General features: G+C 47.2%; 1 protein-coding gene across 1 annotated transcript in view; it reads left to right on the top strand.

Annotated features, from left to right (window-relative positions):
- Xpd (general transcription and DNA repair factor IIH helicase subunit Xpd) overlaps positions 1 to 14,942 on the top strand; it is a 46,471-nt gene extending 31,529 nt beyond the window's left edge. Inside the window, exons 17-22 of the mRNA XM_089555130.1 lie at positions 820 to 1,098; positions 2,874 to 2,946; positions 3,029 to 3,099; positions 8,293 to 8,436; positions 11,132 to 11,275; positions 14,778 to 14,942. Coding sequence (XP_089411256.1) covers positions 820 to 1,098; positions 2,874 to 2,946; positions 3,029 to 3,099; positions 8,293 to 8,436; positions 11,132 to 11,275; positions 14,778 to 14,870 — 804 coding nt within the window. The 3' untranslated portion in view covers positions 14,871 to 14,942. The remainder of the gene's footprint in view (positions 1 to 819; positions 1,099 to 2,873; positions 2,947 to 3,028; positions 3,100 to 8,292; positions 8,437 to 11,131; positions 11,276 to 14,777) is intronic.
- The last annotated feature ends 3,019 nt before the right edge of the window (positions 14,943 to 17,961 follow it).

Raw genomic sequence — 17,961 nt, 5'->3', positions numbered from 1 at the left:
AGTTCTTGACTTTGAATCAAAGGATCTTGAGTTGAAGGTCAACTCAAGGTGACCTTCAACCCAAACTCACTCAAGATGACCTTAGGTTTTGACGGCGGCAGCTGCTACGTGGCTGCGAATGTAAAACTAGCTTGTATTGCAGTTATTACTCCTACCAGCAACTCGGTACAGGGCAGCGATCCTTGAGGAGGATTCATTTTTGACGCTCCCATATCCCAGGGCTTATATTATTTACGAGAACAATAAAGTTTAGCCGGATCATCGCGTCACTTCATTCGTTGCACCGCAACTCAGAACGGTGGCGAGCCTTGCAACAACGGTGAACCGTGGTTTGAGATAACTGCAGTTTAGTTTGGTATCCGCGATTAAGCATAAGCGCATTTAGACTGCCTGTGTGACTGCAGGTTAGCTAACAGGCGGCTGCCGCTGCAATGCTGACAGAGCAAGATGGTTATCTGCACATGCCATCTGTCAGACAGATAGCAAGTACAATCATCGTCGGCTAGACTTGACATCGGTGACCTTAGGTTTTGACCTTGAGTCGAAGGACTTTGAGTTGATGATGGCCTTGAGTCAATGGTCGACTCAAGGTGACCTTCGACCCAAACTCACTCAAGGTGGCCTTAGTTCTTGACCTTGAGTCAAAGGACCTTGAGTTGAAGGTCGACTCAAGGTGACCTTACTGGGCAGAGATTACTGGTCTGGCACCATCCACGCTAGCAGTGGCAGGTGCACATTTCATTGCTCTATCATTGCTGAGTATGGGTGTGAGTGTGAGGCACCTAACATGCAACCGCCCGGTGCCCCTCCATGGTGCAGATAGTGAGCAAGGGCAGTGACCAGGTGGCGCTGAGCTCGCGCTTTGAGACGCGTGAGGAGGTGTCGGTGGTGCGCAACTATGGGGCGCTGCTGGTGGAGCTGGCGTCGTGCGTGCCAGATGGCCTGGTGTGCTTCTTCACCTCGTACGTGTACCTGGAGTCCGTGGTGGCCGCCTGGTACGAGCAGGGGGTGCTCGACCAGCTGCAGAGGCGCAAGCTGCTCTTCCTCGAGACTCCCGATGCAGCTGAGACCGCGCTGGCGCTCGCCAACTACGTCAAGGTATGGCCAGGGCCTTTGTACGAACTGTGCCTAGGTTGTCTCTCCGTTTTCACTGAGGCAGTTGTAACTGATCTTGGCCCAATCTTGGGCCCTGCACTTTAGCGCACCTCATAACCCACAGGGCTGCTTTGGTGCATTAGAAATAGGTTTAGTACCATTCAAAGCACTCTTGCCAAGGCCTTTGTATGAACTGTGTCTAAATTGTCTCTGTTTTCACTGAGGTGGTTGTAATTAATCTTGGGCAAATCTTGGGCCTGGGCCCTGCACTTTAGGGCACCTCATAACCGACAGGGTTGCTTTGGTGCGGGAGAAATAGGTTTAGTACCGGTCAAAGCACTTTTGCGTGGCTAATTCTCGGGGCTTGCTGCCATCACTTAGAAACCTGGAGCCTCTATCAGGTACAACTTTTTTTCTTAGTTTCTTCCAGTTTTTATGGTGCCTGGGTTTGTGCAGTGGGTGTTTTAAAGCGACAGTGTTAAAGGCCCTGTTCACCAGAAAATCCGATGTCAGCGTTAGTGTTTTCGGCATCGGCGTCAGTGTTGTGAACGAAAAATCACAGGCATGGCTCTGGCAGGTGGTTCCTGGAGAGCAACCTATCACCTAGATCATGTGACCTTGCAGTGTCATCACAATCTGCCCATCAGATAGCGAGTTAATGATCGAGCGGCAGTTAATGATTGGGAGTTAGTTAATTAGAGCGGCAGTTAATGATTGGTCACTCGGGAAGAGCAAACTAGAATGCACAAGGCCCACTGCTGGGAGAATCTGCAATCGCAAGACACTGGCACATCGCTTAACCACTGCACCACTGCGCCAGGAGGAGTATGAGGACTCCCAGGGATTTGTGAATGTAAAGTAGAGAATGACTTTCTGCATATGTGGCAGTTAACCCATTACGCTATCGCATCATGCCCTCAAGGCAGAGCTCAAGTGTCCCCTCCTATTTTTTTTGTCTTTGGTGTCGTTCTTTCTGATAAACTTTCAGTCATGGGCCTGTGCTTGTGGTGTGCGTTTTCATCATCTAGCTTTTGCTTTGCTATTTGCTGTTCACTTAGTACATACAGAACAACTTAGATGGCTGCCAGGATTATCAGCATTTGAGTTTTCCACGAGATTCGCTTTTATTTAACTGCACTGGCTCAAGAGGAAAACCTATGTTATGGCACCTGCCATGTCTTATGCGTCATGTCTTGAAAGGCTGATGGAAAGGAGCAACACGAAATCAGGATGGATAAGAGAGACGACAGCCCAAATGCTGACTAGCAACTGCACCGCCATGGTGGCCTAGCGGTTACGGCGCTCGGCTGCTGACCCGAAAGACGCGGGTTCGATCCCGGCCACGGTGGCCGAATTTCGATGGAGGCGAAATTCCAGAGGCCCGTGTACTGTGCGATGTCAGTGCACGTTAAAGAACCCCAGGTGGTCGAAATTATCCGGAGCCCTTCACTACGGCATCCCTCATAGCCTCAGTTGCTTTAGGATGTTAAACCCCCTTAAACCATACACCATAAAGAAGACTAGCAACTGAAGTTTATTCTAAATTCTAAATGTGTGGATCCAATATGTAGTCACAAGAACTTATGAGCCGATTCATTCTCATTTGCGGTGTAATGGGCCAATGAAAGGGATAAAATTCAGCCATGATGTGAGGGTTAAAAACTACAAGGTGAGTAACAGGGCAACAGGGGTTCCTTTTTGTCACATCAAATCAACTACCAGCGTCCCCTTGTGTTTGAAGCCCTAAAGTGGGCACGCCCTGTCCGGTGTGTGTGCAGGCCTGCGAGAATGGCCGGGGCGCTGTGCTTCTGTCCGTGGCCCGAGGCAAGGTGTCCGAAGGAGTGGATTTCGGTGAGTGGCCTCCGTGCAGGGCCTAACCTCCTCCCTCCTCCTCGGCAGAGTGAGTGACCAGGCTGCTCCCCTCTCCACGCAGACCACCACCTGGGCCGGGCTGTGCTCATGTTTGGCATCCCCTTTGTCTACACCCAGAGCAGGATACTCAGGGTGAGTGGGGGGGGGGACTAGACCAGGGGTCCTCGGACTGGTTCCTTGGGGCTGGGCTCTTTGTGGGTTCCATGCCTCAACACCCACCTTTCCCTTGCCAGTTTATATTTTATTTTGTTTATTTGTGAGGTTAACTGGAGAGACATGGGAGAGGCCTTTGCCCTGCAGTGGGCGTAGTCAGGCTGATGATGATGATGATTCACAGATACCTGCAGCACCCGAAGGCATTATTGCAGGGGGAGCGTGCAACAAAGTCAAGCACTATATAAGTGCTCTAGTCAGGTGATGAGACATTCAAACAACACACGAAACAGCCATAAAATACACCAAAATCAAGCACACCCATGCATACAGTCGGGGACAAAAGTCCCCGGACCACATGTTCCTGAAACGAAGCTTATAGCTCTACTATCAGACAGCGGCTGGAGACCGTACTTGTGGAGATGAAAGAACAAAAATTTAACTTTTACCTCCACAAGTGTGGTCTGCAGCGGCCGACTAGCAGCAGAGCTATCAGCTTTGTTAGAGGAACACGTGGTCTCGAGACTTTTGTCCCCGACTGTACATTAATGATACAAAGTTAAGATTAAGTGATTCAATAAATAGAAGCACGAAACGCTTCAACAGTTGTGCAGTCAACGACATTTTTCGGGTGTTCCAAACTGATATGACATGCGGAAAGAAAGAGATCTGATAAACGTTTCTTCGACATTTGATTTCACGCACCTTAGAAGCATGATCACAGCGTGCAGATACAAAATGTGGCTGCTGAACATACAGAGCTTTGTCAGTCCCGGTTTTGCTCAAATAGGTGCGATAGAACATTTCTAGTTTACTGCGCATGACTGACTGTACTGGAATGCTTTTAGCAAACTGTTTCCCTAAGTCATCAGCACTAAAACATTTTGACCCCTCCTTTAGCGGCCATGGGGGGTTATGTGCCAGTTTAGTTGTGGGTGCCACTGTAAGCTCAGACGTGTGTGCTGCCTCATACTGTGGATCACTTAACTGCTCTAACTCTCTCGTAGAACAGTTGACTGTGGTCATTAACCACTCTGTGCTCTGGAATGAACTGAAATCTTCGTTGACAATTTCCCTCATGGTGGTACGCAGTGACAAGATGAATGTTTAAACAGTCACTGAGAACAACTCCATCCAATTATCAATGCAAAAGCATCAGGTGATTCACTGACACAAAAACCAGGCGTTGCGCAACCAGCGGTGCTACCAAACTCACGTTTGGTCAAAACGGTGTGACGTCGTGCTATACGAAATGTTAACCAGTAGTAGATAGTACTAGTACTTAGAGCTGCACCACTTACAAAGAAATGGAATGGAATTGTAATACAATTGGAATAGAATAGAATTGCTGTGCTTTCGCATTACTGGTACGTAAGTTCCCTAAGTGCCCCCAGTAATCTTTTTTTCTCAAAGAAAATTGATCCTCTGCCTATCTCTGGCTATGTTGGCGTTTGTCTGGCAGGAAAAAGTGGATTTATTGGCAAAAAAATTGTATTTAGAAATCTTCTTTCCCGCCGATTTAAACTCTGGATGTCCTTACCAAAAAGGATGGGCTTCCCTCGTTTCGAGTGAATGGCAGTGTGCTGTAGCCTTTGGCATCCGCACTCGAAAATCAGTGTTGACGCAGACATTGTAGTACTGGTGAAGTCAGCGCCAACACCTGTAGCATTTTGGTATACGATCTTTTTGAGCTTATAAAAGCTACGTTCTTGGTTGGAGTGGTCTATTCGTGATTAGAACATAATGCCCTGTCGAGACAAGTTAGCTTCAATCTGTCTGGACTTCCCTTTAAAGGGCTTAATGCATTGTTGTCACCTTGTGAAGGTGTAGGCTTAAAAAGGGTGCAGTACCATATTTTTCATTGTGTGTTTTTGCTTTGGAATCATGAAAGTGACATTCCTAAACATGGATCAGCATGGGAAATTCCCGTGAGCTCAGTAAATAGCTTACCTTATTTTACCCAAATGTAACACTACCTTTTTCATTGATAATCATTGTGAAAGGTTAAAATTGAATCTTATGCTTTTTTGCTTCAAAATGGTTATGCTATCTTGCTGCAGTTTCAAAAAATTTGTCGGCTTGTACACCAGCCGGTTTTAGCTGACGCCAGCAGTATCGGTAAATGCACAAAAAGTAGGCAGCAGCATAAAGGAAAACCATGATTGGCGCCGGTCACAGTGAGTGGTAGTGTAGTGCACATCAAACCCTGAACCTGGGCATCAGGTGCAGCCGGGCAACATTGGCAGTGGGCAGCAGCAGCATTGAGCATGGATCATTGCAGCTGTTATCGGCGGCGTTTGTCGCGAGTGATTGGAAAGATAAACCGGACAGAAAAGCCGGGAGTGTCAAGTGCGACACTGCCATAACTTCAAGGCTTGGTGAAAACTCAAAGTGCAAAGCATCGCCTTTTGAAGGGACACTAAACACAATTCTGTCCGATTTTTGTTCTCGGTAAAAGGTTATTCTCTAGCTCTTTCTCTGGATATGTTGATGTCTGTCTTGCAGCAAAAGGCGCATTTATGCCTGAGGAAATTGAATTTAGAAACTTTCCCGTCACAAGATTCTTATTCGTGACGTCCTCGCAGAGAAGGCTGGGTTGCCACCCTTTTTAAGGGGGGAAGCTGCTCTTAGAAAAAACTTTTTTGTTAATGAAGTCACAATGATGGAATCTTCAAGAAACATGTGTTTTTCTGATTCCAAATATGTTATTTAATTTTGTGTAAAGCAAGTCCTTGTGCACTTATGTAGTATGTTATATTTAACTTTTTGCCGAGAGCTTTCAATAAATTTTGCTGCAGGAAACTTGCTAGGAGGCATGCCATTGGCTTGTCTTGGACATCAAGCTATGCAATAAGGGCAAAATTATTATCCTGCCTATCACAGAAGTTGAGTTAGAGGGTTTTGAAGCTGCCACTCCAAAAATGGGAAGAAAGTGATGACTTCAAAATAGTAAAACTCACCTTCTATAGCAGGCAGGGTGATAATTTTACCCTTATTGCATAACCTAATGTCAAGAGAAAGCAGTCGTGTGCAATCTAACAAGTTCCCTGCAGTAAAATTTCTTTCAAACTATCGACAAAAGTTACCTAACGCATTGCATAAGTGCACAAGGATTTGCTGTACATAAAATTAAACTACATGTTTGGAATCAGCACAGTAAAATGCATGTTCCCTGAAGATTTCATGGTTGTGGCTTCATTATTAAAATTTATTTCTAAGACCCTGGCTGTGTAGCCTATAGACCAGATTCTTTTACCCTCACACGCAGGCTGCTGGCGCGCCCCTACTCTCGACACCAGTCGCCATCTATCGGCGCGCGCGGCCCAATGGACTGCGGGTTGCGCCGGCGCCGCGCGTAGAATGCATGTTTACGTGTTCGCTTCTGTCGTTGTAGTGCTTCATCATAACTTATGAGGGTGTGTGCTGTGCCTCACTACTCACATTTTCCCTCTACCAGACAGTACTGCGGTTATCTTGCGCGCAGTTAGTCGTTAACGTGACATCTCCGAGTTTTTTTCCGTTCATTTGGATGTGAGTAAGTGCGGCGAGGCAGTGCGCGTCTGTCTCATTGTTTGGGCCCATCATGATGATATTGATGATTAGCGCTCGTGTCCTGTCTTCACCTTTTCTGTGTCTCGTTTTTCGCGCTACGTTTTTCAATGATAATATTCTGCTGGCTCAGGATTCTAAACGCTGGTACCGCAGCGGCGACGCTGCTCCACCGAGCCGCTGGTGCGGCGGCGCTGCTCGGGGGAATTCTGGAGTAGTATTGCAAAAAGCAAGGATTTTTCCCGCGGAGTAGTCGGCCAGGTAGCGTGCGGACTGGAAACCGGCACTTCTAAGCAGATTTCTGCGCTGGCGTGTCATTTGTTGCCGTCTTTTACGTGCGCTATCATCTATGATAATTTTAGGCGCAGGAATGTGGATTTATTGATTTGAATCAGTGGTGTAGTAACTAGACAGGCGAGCTGCAGACTGAAGGTTGTCCCGATGAAGCACGTGTTTTCGCTCACCTCCTTGCGCTGAGCTTGCTCTAGTTCCCATTAAACACATTTCATGCACAGGATTGTAAGCACGACCGCTACTGATTTCAGTTCCTCTTTCCGCACGCATGTCATAGGGATCAAAGGGGGGAGGGGGGGGGGGGGGGTAAAGGGTTTACCGTAGTGCTTTTCCTATCTACCTTAATCATGGGAAAATGCGCGATTTTAATACATTCATTCACACTTAGCCAAACGCCTAAGCAACGCTGTCACACGCGGCGAGAGCTACCGAATAAAATGAACGCGACTTCGGACCTCAGAATTCGTGAAAGCTGGATTCGCTGCTAATATCTATTCAAGCTTTGATAATTTGAGGAAAAGTACGTTTTTATGCGCCAGGTTGCATAAACCATGAGAAATTTTGTTTTTTGTTGACGCTGCGACTCTGTTAAGCTCACAGCGGTAATTTGTTTTGATAAACTGGCGCACCACGCATGCGACAAGAAAGCCCTGTTTGTGGGTGGTACTTTATGGCCGAAGGATTAAGAGTGCATGGGAATTGGAACTGCAAGCTAGCCGCACACCAAATACTTGATATTGAGGAAAAAGTTTTTTTTTTTTTTTTTGCAGTGGAGCACCAATACGGTAGCGATATAAGCAGGAGCGCGTTCTAAGCGTCGGCACAATTCACGTGAATGTCAAACTAAATGTCATTAAAACGCATCAATGTGCTCCCTTTGATAGCGTGAATACTTCCTGCAACACAGCCATAAGCGGAAGTATGCTCGGCAATGTTTTTTTAGCGCCCGAAGCGCGGCTATATGCAGGCGCGGCCGCGGAGCTGCCGCCGCCCCGCAGTCCCCAAAGAAACGCCTGCACCGCGGCGCACCAGTCGGCGGAAAATGGCTGCGCCCAGGAGCGTCTCTGGATTCTGGTCTATAGCCTCCGGGATTCACGCAGAAAAATGAGTGTCGACGGCCACATTTTACTCGCAAAATCGGCCGGTTAATTTCAATACCTCTATTTCGGTCGATGCTCTTTTGTAGCCTATGAAAGCTCCGTTTTTCAGTGAGAGTGGTCGCTTCATGGTTAGAATACCGAATCTTATGGATACAGGCCATCTTCTGTCTGCCCTCGGAGCCCCTTCAGGTGTAGCTGTCTGATGAGAGTGTTCTTTTCCCCCTGGCAGGCCCGGCTGGAGTTCCTGAGGGACCAGTTCCAGATCCGGGAGAATGATTTCCTCACCTTCGATGCCATGCGGCACGCTGCCCAGTGCGTGGGACGAGCGCTCCGAGGCAAGACGGACTACGGCATCATGATCTTTGCCGACAAGGTATGTTACCTTGCACTGACTGATAGGTGGATGCCACTGGAATGTTTAAGGGGGGAGCCTGGTCTTGAAAAGAAAATTTTGTTAATCTAGTCATAGTTATGAAACCTTCAGGGCACATGTATTTTTGTGCACTGATTCTAGATAAGTCATTTAATTTCATCTAAAGCAATTCCTTGAGCTCTTATGCAATATTTATGCAAGTATTTTGCGAAGAGTTTTGAAGAAAATTTGCTGCGGGAAACTCGCTGAAATGTATGCTATTGTGTTCTCTTGATACCAAGGAATGCAGTAAGGGTGAAATTATCATCCTGGCTATCACAGAACTTGAGTTATAGGGTACTGAAGCTGCCACTTCAGAAACAGGAATGCACACTTTTCTTCTCATTTCTGAAGCAACAACTTGAAAACCCAATAACTTAAGGTCTATGATAGGCAGGAAGACAATTTTACCCTTATTGCATTGCTTGGTGTCAAGAGAAGTCAAGAGAACCCAATGGCATACATTTCAGCAAGTTTCGCGCAAGAAATGTTTTTCAAAGTTCTTCACAAAATACATGCATGAAAATTGCCTAAGTGCTCAAATGACATATACATGAAACTAAATGGCATATTTAGAATTGGCGCACAAAAATACATATTCCCTGAAGATTTCTTAACTGTGACTTCATTAATAATTTTTTTTTTTTTTTCAAGACGAGGCCCCCCCCTTAAGGGCACAACAGGCATTTTGAAAATCATGTAAGGCCATTACACGAAAAAAGAGCGAGACTGCATTGAACTTTATCGCACTTATTGAACCTGTGTCGATGTCCTGCAAAAGTGGCCATGGGAAATCGGGATGTTGGCTTATGTGTGGAGCCAACGTATTAGTGGGGTATGAGGCCTGTCTATGAAACACCTAAGGGAGGGTCTTAATCGCGATTGCATCATTGCACAGCTATTGCTTCTAAGCGACGACTCCACGAATACCTGATAGGCGTACGTACTGGGCAGCCAGCGCCACCTCGTGTCAGATGTCGGAAAGGGGTACCCACGATGATATGCCCTGTGCTGGCTTCCTCTCGTGCTATTTAACTCAGTCTGTTTTTTGTACAGAGGGATCTTTTCTGTTCACTAACTTCAGAGTTGCTTGTCTGCGCACTCTACGTCGCGTTTCCTTTGCGCAGTGCCTTTGTGTTGCAATATACTTGCCCCGCAGCGAAACTTAGTTGTAAATGTGTAGACTGGCCCAGACCAAGTTATCACCATATTGTCACGTTGTAGTGACGGCAGTCCAGCGGCCAGGAAGACCGCAACAAGACTTGCAAACGAAGCTCTTTATTTGGGCTGACTTGCGCCCACAAAAGAACTAAACAGCACCTCAGCGGCATAAGCAACAAATGCGCTCGTCAGTCGTCGAACTACGAATGCCCACCGCTTGTGGCATCGCTCCATTTAAAGCCAGCAAGGAAACTTCGAGATAACAGGTCGAGATCATCTAGAGTAATCTGGAAAAACGTAGATGCAGCTCTTCATGGCTGCGATCAATTGAGATTAGTCCGCTCGCTTCTCGCGTCACGAACAAAAATGATAGCAGCCGTTTCCTGCGGCCTTGAGCGCGAACGAACGGACACTACAGTGATATGTGGCCATATTTTTTGATGTACAAGTCACACCTGCAAATGGCAGTCTTTCCAAAGAAAAAAAAACAGACATAAGTGAGACCGGTGTATGAAACACGCCTTTTCATTCAGTAAGGGCTATAAAAATGCTCTCAGGATCCCTTCGTTAAGAGTGCAATTTAAAATGCAGTCTTGCAGCAGCTGCCGTGTGTAGACTATCCTTGGGCTGGCTTGCGTGCCTTCATCCCATGGTCTGGTTTTTTTGTTGTGTTCGTCGACTGGAGTGCTCTTGTGGCTTTCTGCTAGTCCCGTATAGTATTTCGTCCCTTACATTGAGCTACCTCCTTCCTTGCTGCCCGGTTCCAGCCCTTAGTGATATTCACTGGCATGCAAACTAGGTAAATTTCTGGTGTCATGTTGATCAAGACCAACATGTGCTGGGCACGAAGCCAAACGAAAGTGACGCCAGAGTTGAAACTTTCGAGAACATGGCTGGAGAGGGTGGTGTGGCTGCCACACACAGTCCATCTGTCACGGTATTATGTGATTCTACCCACAAGATAACACCTTAATGATGGCTTTTTCCTCCTTTGGACATCAAATTTATTTTCAGATATGTTTCTCAGGCATGTCAAAAGATGACGCGCAGCAGCATGTCAGTTTTGCCCACTATATAAGTCACACCATTGTATAAAATTGAAATGGAATCCCCCAAGGTGGATTTGTTCAACACTGTTCCCACTTAGAGTTACTGATCAATTCGCCCTCGCCCTACCATAAGCTTGCCGTCCCGGTTAGCTCAATTGGTAGAGCGACTGCTCCGGTGAAGCGGTGGTGCCAGGTTCGAACCCCGGACCAGGACGAATTTTTCTTTAACTACGAAGTTTCCGAGGAAGCTGTACAGCTTTCCTTTGTAGCTGTATGGCTGCCCTTGGGTGGACGTCAGTGAGTAATTACTTGCTTATAACTATGACTTAGTACACCGGACAGTATGGCACTATCAAAATTGTCTTCGGTGTGACGATTTTGCCAGTGCTGTGCTGATATGCAGTGCTTATAATGCGTGCCTTGTGGTTGTTCCTCCTGTGGTGCAGCGCTTCTCGCGGTACGACAAGCGCAGCAAGCTCCCCCGGTGGATCCAGGAGCACCTGCAGGACTCCCTCTGCAACCTGAGCACCGAGGAGGCCCTGCAGGTGGTGCGACGCTTCCTCCGACAGATGGCCCAGCCCTTCACCCGGGTACTCCTATACTCTGCGCTGCAGTATTCTTGCAGCACTACCAAAGCTGCGCTGAGGGCAGAGGCGACGTTCTGACGCTGCAAAACGTAATGCCGGTATGAAATGCGCGTATGGGATGGCGTACGCTAAAAAAAATTGATAGGGGCTTAACGCAGTTAAACCGAGTAGACCTGCGAAAGCAGGTGTTCATTCTTCAATTGGAGGGGGCACTTAAACCCTGCCTTGGGGGTGCGGCATGATATCTTTAGAGGGTTAATGCCCATGTGTGCTGAATTGGTAATTCCACTTAAGATTCATAGATGGCGGCGAGTCCTCATACACCACTACCAGCGTAGCGGCTAAGCGATGCGCCTCTGCACTGGCAGGTGGCTGTTTCTATCCCAGCCAGCCGTCGGGATTGTGCAACCCATGTTGCTCTTCCCGAGCAACCTCTCGCGCAGATGGCATGACACTCGTCCGAACTTACCTGAGCTTACCTAAGTTACTACCCGAGCTTACCCGAGTAACTCATGTAAGCTCAGGTGGTAACTCAGGTTGCTAGGCAACGACACAAGATTGTAAGTGCCGTTTTGCCAATACGCTTGTGGTGTTAGCTTGTGGTTAGGCATTTGGTTTAGCTGTCATGAGCTGTGAAACCCAGGGCCTGTGCGAGGGTGGTGCCCTCTGGGTGTAGGCGAAAGCGGCGCGGCACCATCTCCTGGAGCGCAGCTGAAGCGGTTGCTAGGCAACGGCGACTCAAGGTCGTTCGGTAGCCGCATGGCCACAAGCATACGCGACAAGCCGAGCTGGGCTCCAGTAATGTTGCTTTTGCAACAAAAGGCGTGCTTCATAGTGTACGTGTGCCAAATGTTATTTTGAACCGAGCCTTACTGTACGCTCACACAAGGTGCATTGTTTCTAAAGTTTGGCGAGCATAGCTCTTGCATAGACTAAAATAGTTGCTAAAATATTTTACCCAAAATGGCAGCACCCTTCGAACCAGGGTCCCTCGCTTGAGACTGAATTCATCGCTGTTACTGCTGTTTTCAGCATATTCATTGACCATAAGTGGGACACCAGGCTTTTGCTCCATCTCAATCTGCCTGTAACGAAATGTGGGAGCAATAAATTTGCTTTATTTCTTATCTAAAATGATGCTTCTGCTACTTTTAGGTCTAAAGAGAGGCTTTGGTTTGTTGGCAAAAATAGGTGCCGTTCTACAACCAGATGGCGCCACTAGGCTCAGCTTATCATTGCGTCTCTGCATGCGCTGAACTAAATGTGCAAATGTGACAAATGATGTAATGTCCCAAAAGATACTTGCATTTAGCATACATAAGCACGCATGCGGTTATCATGCGTAGACAGCTTTGAATTATAGTAATTTCTGACCATATCTGTGTATGCTACAAGCAGACGACGCGCAGACCAGAAGGCACGGAGGAACACGTTTAATGTGCTGTCCTGATTGGCTGCGGACATCTCTACCTTCCATAGTGCTGCAAAGAACTTACGAGATGAAGTGCGTTTACTGTCTTCTAGTAGAGGAATGCTTATGCACACTATTGTCAGTGGATTCTTGCCAGTATCTGGAGTGCGCTCGGTTATTTTAAGTGCGCCAATCGCTTGCTTTTGCCTCAAATGTATCAGCGGGAATTCGCTTCTAGCGTGTTGAAACATGCTGCAGTAGCCATGGATGGCATCATTTCCAGCTTGAAGGGATGCAGCTGTCCGGCTGTATCGGGGGAAACTCTGGAGGCTCTTTTGTCGTTGCACAGCCGTCAGTGCATTCGTTTACTGTGTGACACTTACCTGACTGATGTTGGAAAGAAGTAGGCCCACATAACTTGTTTCATCATGATCTACCTCTTCAGTCCTTTGGCCCATGGTCAGTGATGCTTTGGAAAAGGATCATCCCAGGGGCAGGCAAATGTCATCTTCTGTGATCAACTGATGTCCCCTCATCAATGTGTTGAGCAGATGGCCAATCAGCAAATAGGTCCATGGCCATATAATTATTATACTGGACCTCAAACTGGGGAGATTCTTAAAATTTTTGTTGTTGACGGCTTTGCAGAAAGTATCAGGATGCCTTTGTTGGCATTGTTTTTTGGATGTGCATGCGGTCTTTTACTACTCAAGGGGTGATCAAGCAAGGGATGATCTAAAGTTATCAGCTCTGATTTAATTAATTTCATTAATTTTCATGGATTTTAGCTCTCTTCAAGAAATATTGTGATATGAATGTAGACTGCTTTTTGCTGTGTACTAACAGGAAAATCTCTTTGATTCGAATTTCAAGAAGCTGTAAAAAAATGTTTGGATTATCCGAAGTTCGAACCATCGAACGACCACAAAAAAGCTGACAAGAACTGCTTGGTGAAACGCTTGCTTTTGGCTTGACAATGGCACTGCAGTTATTATTTCTCATATTTTGATCAATGCTTCATTGCTTTTGAAAGGAGAAGATGCGTGAAACGGACAACACAGGAGGAAGACACGAAACAAGTGCAACTTCCTAGTTGTTTGTTCACTTAGGAAGCAAGTTAATGTATGTGCAAAAAGACAAAAGCAGCAAGGAGGACCCACACATGTTCACGAGTAGGAACAAAAGGATAACGAATGGCTGTAGGAAAAAATATGTCTCACTATGTATCTAAAAAGACACTTTCTTTTTCTTTAAATTGTAAGCGAGGTGTGCTTACACAAATGATTCCGCCTTTGTTGATGTGGAGCGCCTCTTTGAGTTCGGGGACTATGGTATCTTTGCCCCTGCTTAAGATTTTTGTTACCTTCAGCTTCGCCTGGCATTTTTTCTCTTCTTTTTCCCCGCAGGCTTTACAATGATGTGGTAAGAGAGTACACGTGCCGTTCCTTAACGTGCAATTATGGTCAGCAAGGTGATCATTAATGCATCGGCCCGTTTGGCCAGTGTAAGATTTGCCACATGTCAGCAGGATGATATACTGCACCCACTGCACATTTTACAAACGGCATCGTTTGTAAAATGCGTTTCATATCAACAAAGGCGGAAGCGATCGTTTGCCTTGCCGATCATACATGGACGTAGCCGCTCTTTTGGAGCGCATTCGAATGAACCGGTGTGACTCTTGTGGCTTCTGAATTAGTGAGCATCCAACGCCATGGACTTACACGGGCGTTGGCCGGATGTTTTTGTGCTCATTTGTGGTGTTTACCAGCTGTACAGTGATCCATCTGTGACACCTATTTGTGGTTGATTCCTCACAGCAGTTTTGCTGATTTTGCAAATTTACAGCTTTCTCTGCAAAATTCCGCTGCACACAACTCATGTCTCAGAAAAAGTGGCAGTATAGCACCTACCTGTAATGAACTAGCTCGCGAATGCTGGTTACCTCACTTGATGGTGACGGAGGTGTTTTTGGGACAACAGCTGCAGCCAAAGAGCACTAAGAGCAAAGTAAAAACCTCAGCCAACCAGTGACTCGATTAATGGTTAGCCGCTTCGCTTGTTGTTGTTCACAGTTTGTGTGCCTGCCCGCAGGAGGACCAACTAGGTGTGTCACTGCTCACGGCTGAGCAGCTCCAGTCAGAGGAGACCAAGAAGAAGATAGAGAGCAGGGTGCAGCTGCACTGAGGAAGATCACTGCCATTCACCGGGGGCACTGTCATCGTCAACATTATTTAATAAAATGCCAAAATCACTGCATGGGCTGTTTCTGACTCATCATGGGGGGTACAGCGCGAAGAAGACCAAGGACTAAGCAAGTAGACTACACAGACGAGCGCTCATCTGTGTAGTCTACTTGCTTCATCCTTCGTCTTCTTCACGCTGTACCGTCCCATGATGGATTATTACAAACTCGACCAGCTTTCCATCCTTCTGTTTCTGACTCAATGATGTCATCATCATCATCAGCCTGACTACGCTCACTGCGGAGCAAAGGCCTCTCCCATGTCTCTCCAGTTAACCCTGCCCTTTGCCAGCTGCGGCCACCATATTCCCGCAAACTTCTTAATCTCATCCGCCCACCTAACTTTCTGCCGCCCCCTGCTATGCTTGCCTTCCCTTGGAATCCACTCCGTTACCCTTAGGGACCAGCGGTTATCCTGCCTTCGCGTTACATGCCCTGCCCAAGCCCACTTCTTCCTCTTGATTTCGACCTGGATGTCATTAACCCGCGTTTGTTCCCTCACCCACTCCGCCCGCTTCCGATCTCTTAATGTTGCGCCTGTCAGTTTTCTTTCCATAGCTCGCTGCATTGTACTTTAGCTGAACCCTCTTTGTTAGCCTCCACGTTTCTGCCCCATAGGTGAGCACTGGTAAGATACAGCTGTTATGTACTTTTCTCTTGAGGGATGTATGAGCATGTAACATGTGGCATCACTGCAAACTGCATTTTCACACAGACAGACGGACGAGCAGTTGAATTTTCACTGAAAAATTTTTTGTGCTAATCTGCTCTGCATTTGAATGGCAGCCACTGGCGATGGCGTCGAAAATTGCACAGGACGAGCACGCCAAGAGTACCGTAAATGAAGGAGACAGTAGTAACTGGGTTAGGCCATGTGGCTTAGAGATACACCTACAAAGGTGGGTTTCGCAGGAAGATGCGAGAAATGATAATAAGTGGTGCCGTCATACAAAATTATTAGTTGGGAACTGCTGATTCTTTGTCCTTAAGGTCCTCAAGGGTAACGGAGTGGATTCCAAGAGAAGGCAAGCGTAGCAGGGGACGGCATAAAGTTAGGTGGGCGGATGGTATTGAGAAGTTTGCGGGAATACGATGGCCGCAACTGGCGAAGGACAAGGTTAATTGGAGATACATGGGAGAGGCCTTTGCCCTGCAGTGGGCATAGTCCGGCTGATGATGATGATAATGATAATTTTTGTTTTCCCTTATTTGGCATTGACGAACCCGTGTAATGTGCTGAAGGCAGAGATCATGATGGCCGCTCATGCCTTCTTTACGCTTCTTTCTTGCGGACCTTGTCGCACACGCGCTGGTTCCCTTGCTTGATAGTCGGGGTCCAGCGTCCTCGTTTGTGCTCGTGTCGTCGAGTCCTGTTGTGCTTGGTGCATCTCGCTCGCAGGGGTGGGAAAGCTATGATTATTACACCATTTTGATACAAACGCGATATGTTCACCTTAATGCAAAAAATGCATTAAAGTGTCCGAAGTTGCTCCAAGCCAGTGGTCAGGACCGCCTAAGGCTGACTTTTCACCCAGAATGTACAGCTTTCTGGCTCTCGTAGGTGTGAGCAAATGCTCTAAATTTGGAGTATATTTTGTGAGCACTTGCTATTCGATTTGACTCGCACTACACTTTTATTATTTGAATTATTTGTGAGCGAATGCTTTAAATTTGGAGTATATTTTGTGAGCACTTGCTATTCGATTTGACTCTCACTGCACTTTTATTATTTGAAGTATTGAAAATTGCAGATATTTCCTGTTTATCTGAACTTGTGACTACCCATCGCGGCGTATACAAACGGTGTTCACTGTCGTCAAATCAGTCACCTGCAATTTCCTTGTGTAATTGACCATGAGCATGCGGCAAAAGTGCACGGGTGGTAATGTAATATTTGGGAGAGCAATTATGTTCCGGGCAAGTTGGCAGTGCATTTGAAAAGAAGAAACACGGACACACAAAGAAACGACACACACATGAGCGCTTGTGTGTTTGTCGTTTCTTCGTGTGTCCATGTTTGCGTTGTTTCTTCCTTTTAAATGTAACATTTCATTATCATCATCATCAGCCCGACTACCCCACTGCAGGGCAAAGGCCTCTCCCATGTCCCTCCATTTAACCCTGTCCTTCGCCAATTGCGGCCACTGTATCCCCGCAAACTTCTTAATCTCTTCCGCCACCTAACTTTCTGCCGTCCCTTGCTACGCTTGGCCTCTCTTGGAATCCACTCCATTACCCTTAAGGACCAGCGGTTATCCTGCCTTCGCATTACATGCCCTGCCCAAGCCCACTTCTTCTAGGATGTCATTAACGCGCGTGTTGTTGGTCTTGTATAAAGCCGGTGCGTCGGTGTCTATCGAGAGCTGTGTGCCGCCACTGCGCAGTCGCGGCTCGGGAAACGAGGTGCAGCACCACGTAGCTAGAAGCCATGACGAGTGGCAACGAATGCGTAGGCGAAAAAGGCAAACGAGCGCCAGTGCTGCCGTCATTCTGGATCGCTGTACCATAAGCGCGGGCACGGAAATCGTTGTTTGGAGAATAGCGGAACGGGCGAAGCTGCGGCACGCATGCGCTCTTGCTGTCGTTCCTCTCATTGTGCGCAATTTTCGATTCTTATAATAGGAAGCATCCTGAGTAATGCGACAGGAAAAACCGGATGACAGATAAGCCTCGGAGCCAGCACGCGCAGCGGCGTCACGTCAGCGCGTAGGGCCTTGGTAGGGCGCGTAGGATACGCACCACCCCGCGCCGCCGTTTCCCCCTCACAGCCGTTGCTCGCAGCAGTAAAGTGCGCTATGCGTGTGTCGTGGTTAGTATGCGGTTGCGTGACGACTGGAATAATTAATGTGGCTGAACCGGAAACATGCAGTACATAGTTGTTTCGCTCGTAGCAGTAGTAATCTGGCACTTTTGAGTGTGTATTGTGCACGGTGCAGTCGCTCTAACCACACGGCAATCGAAAAGTAATGATGGACCAGGTTGTCGAACCGAAACCAAACCTGAACCCGGAACCGAACCCTTATTTTTTCGCCA

This window comes from Amblyomma mixtum, chromosome 8 (assembly GCF_055824585.1).
Source record: "Amblyomma mixtum isolate Tamu chromosome 8, ASM5582458v1, whole genome shotgun sequence".
Classification (NCBI taxonomy): domain Eukaryota; kingdom Metazoa; phylum Arthropoda; class Arachnida; order Ixodida; family Ixodidae; genus Amblyomma; species Amblyomma mixtum.
Note: the sequence above shows the minus strand (reverse complement) of the source record. Positions and strands in the feature narration are given on the sequence as shown.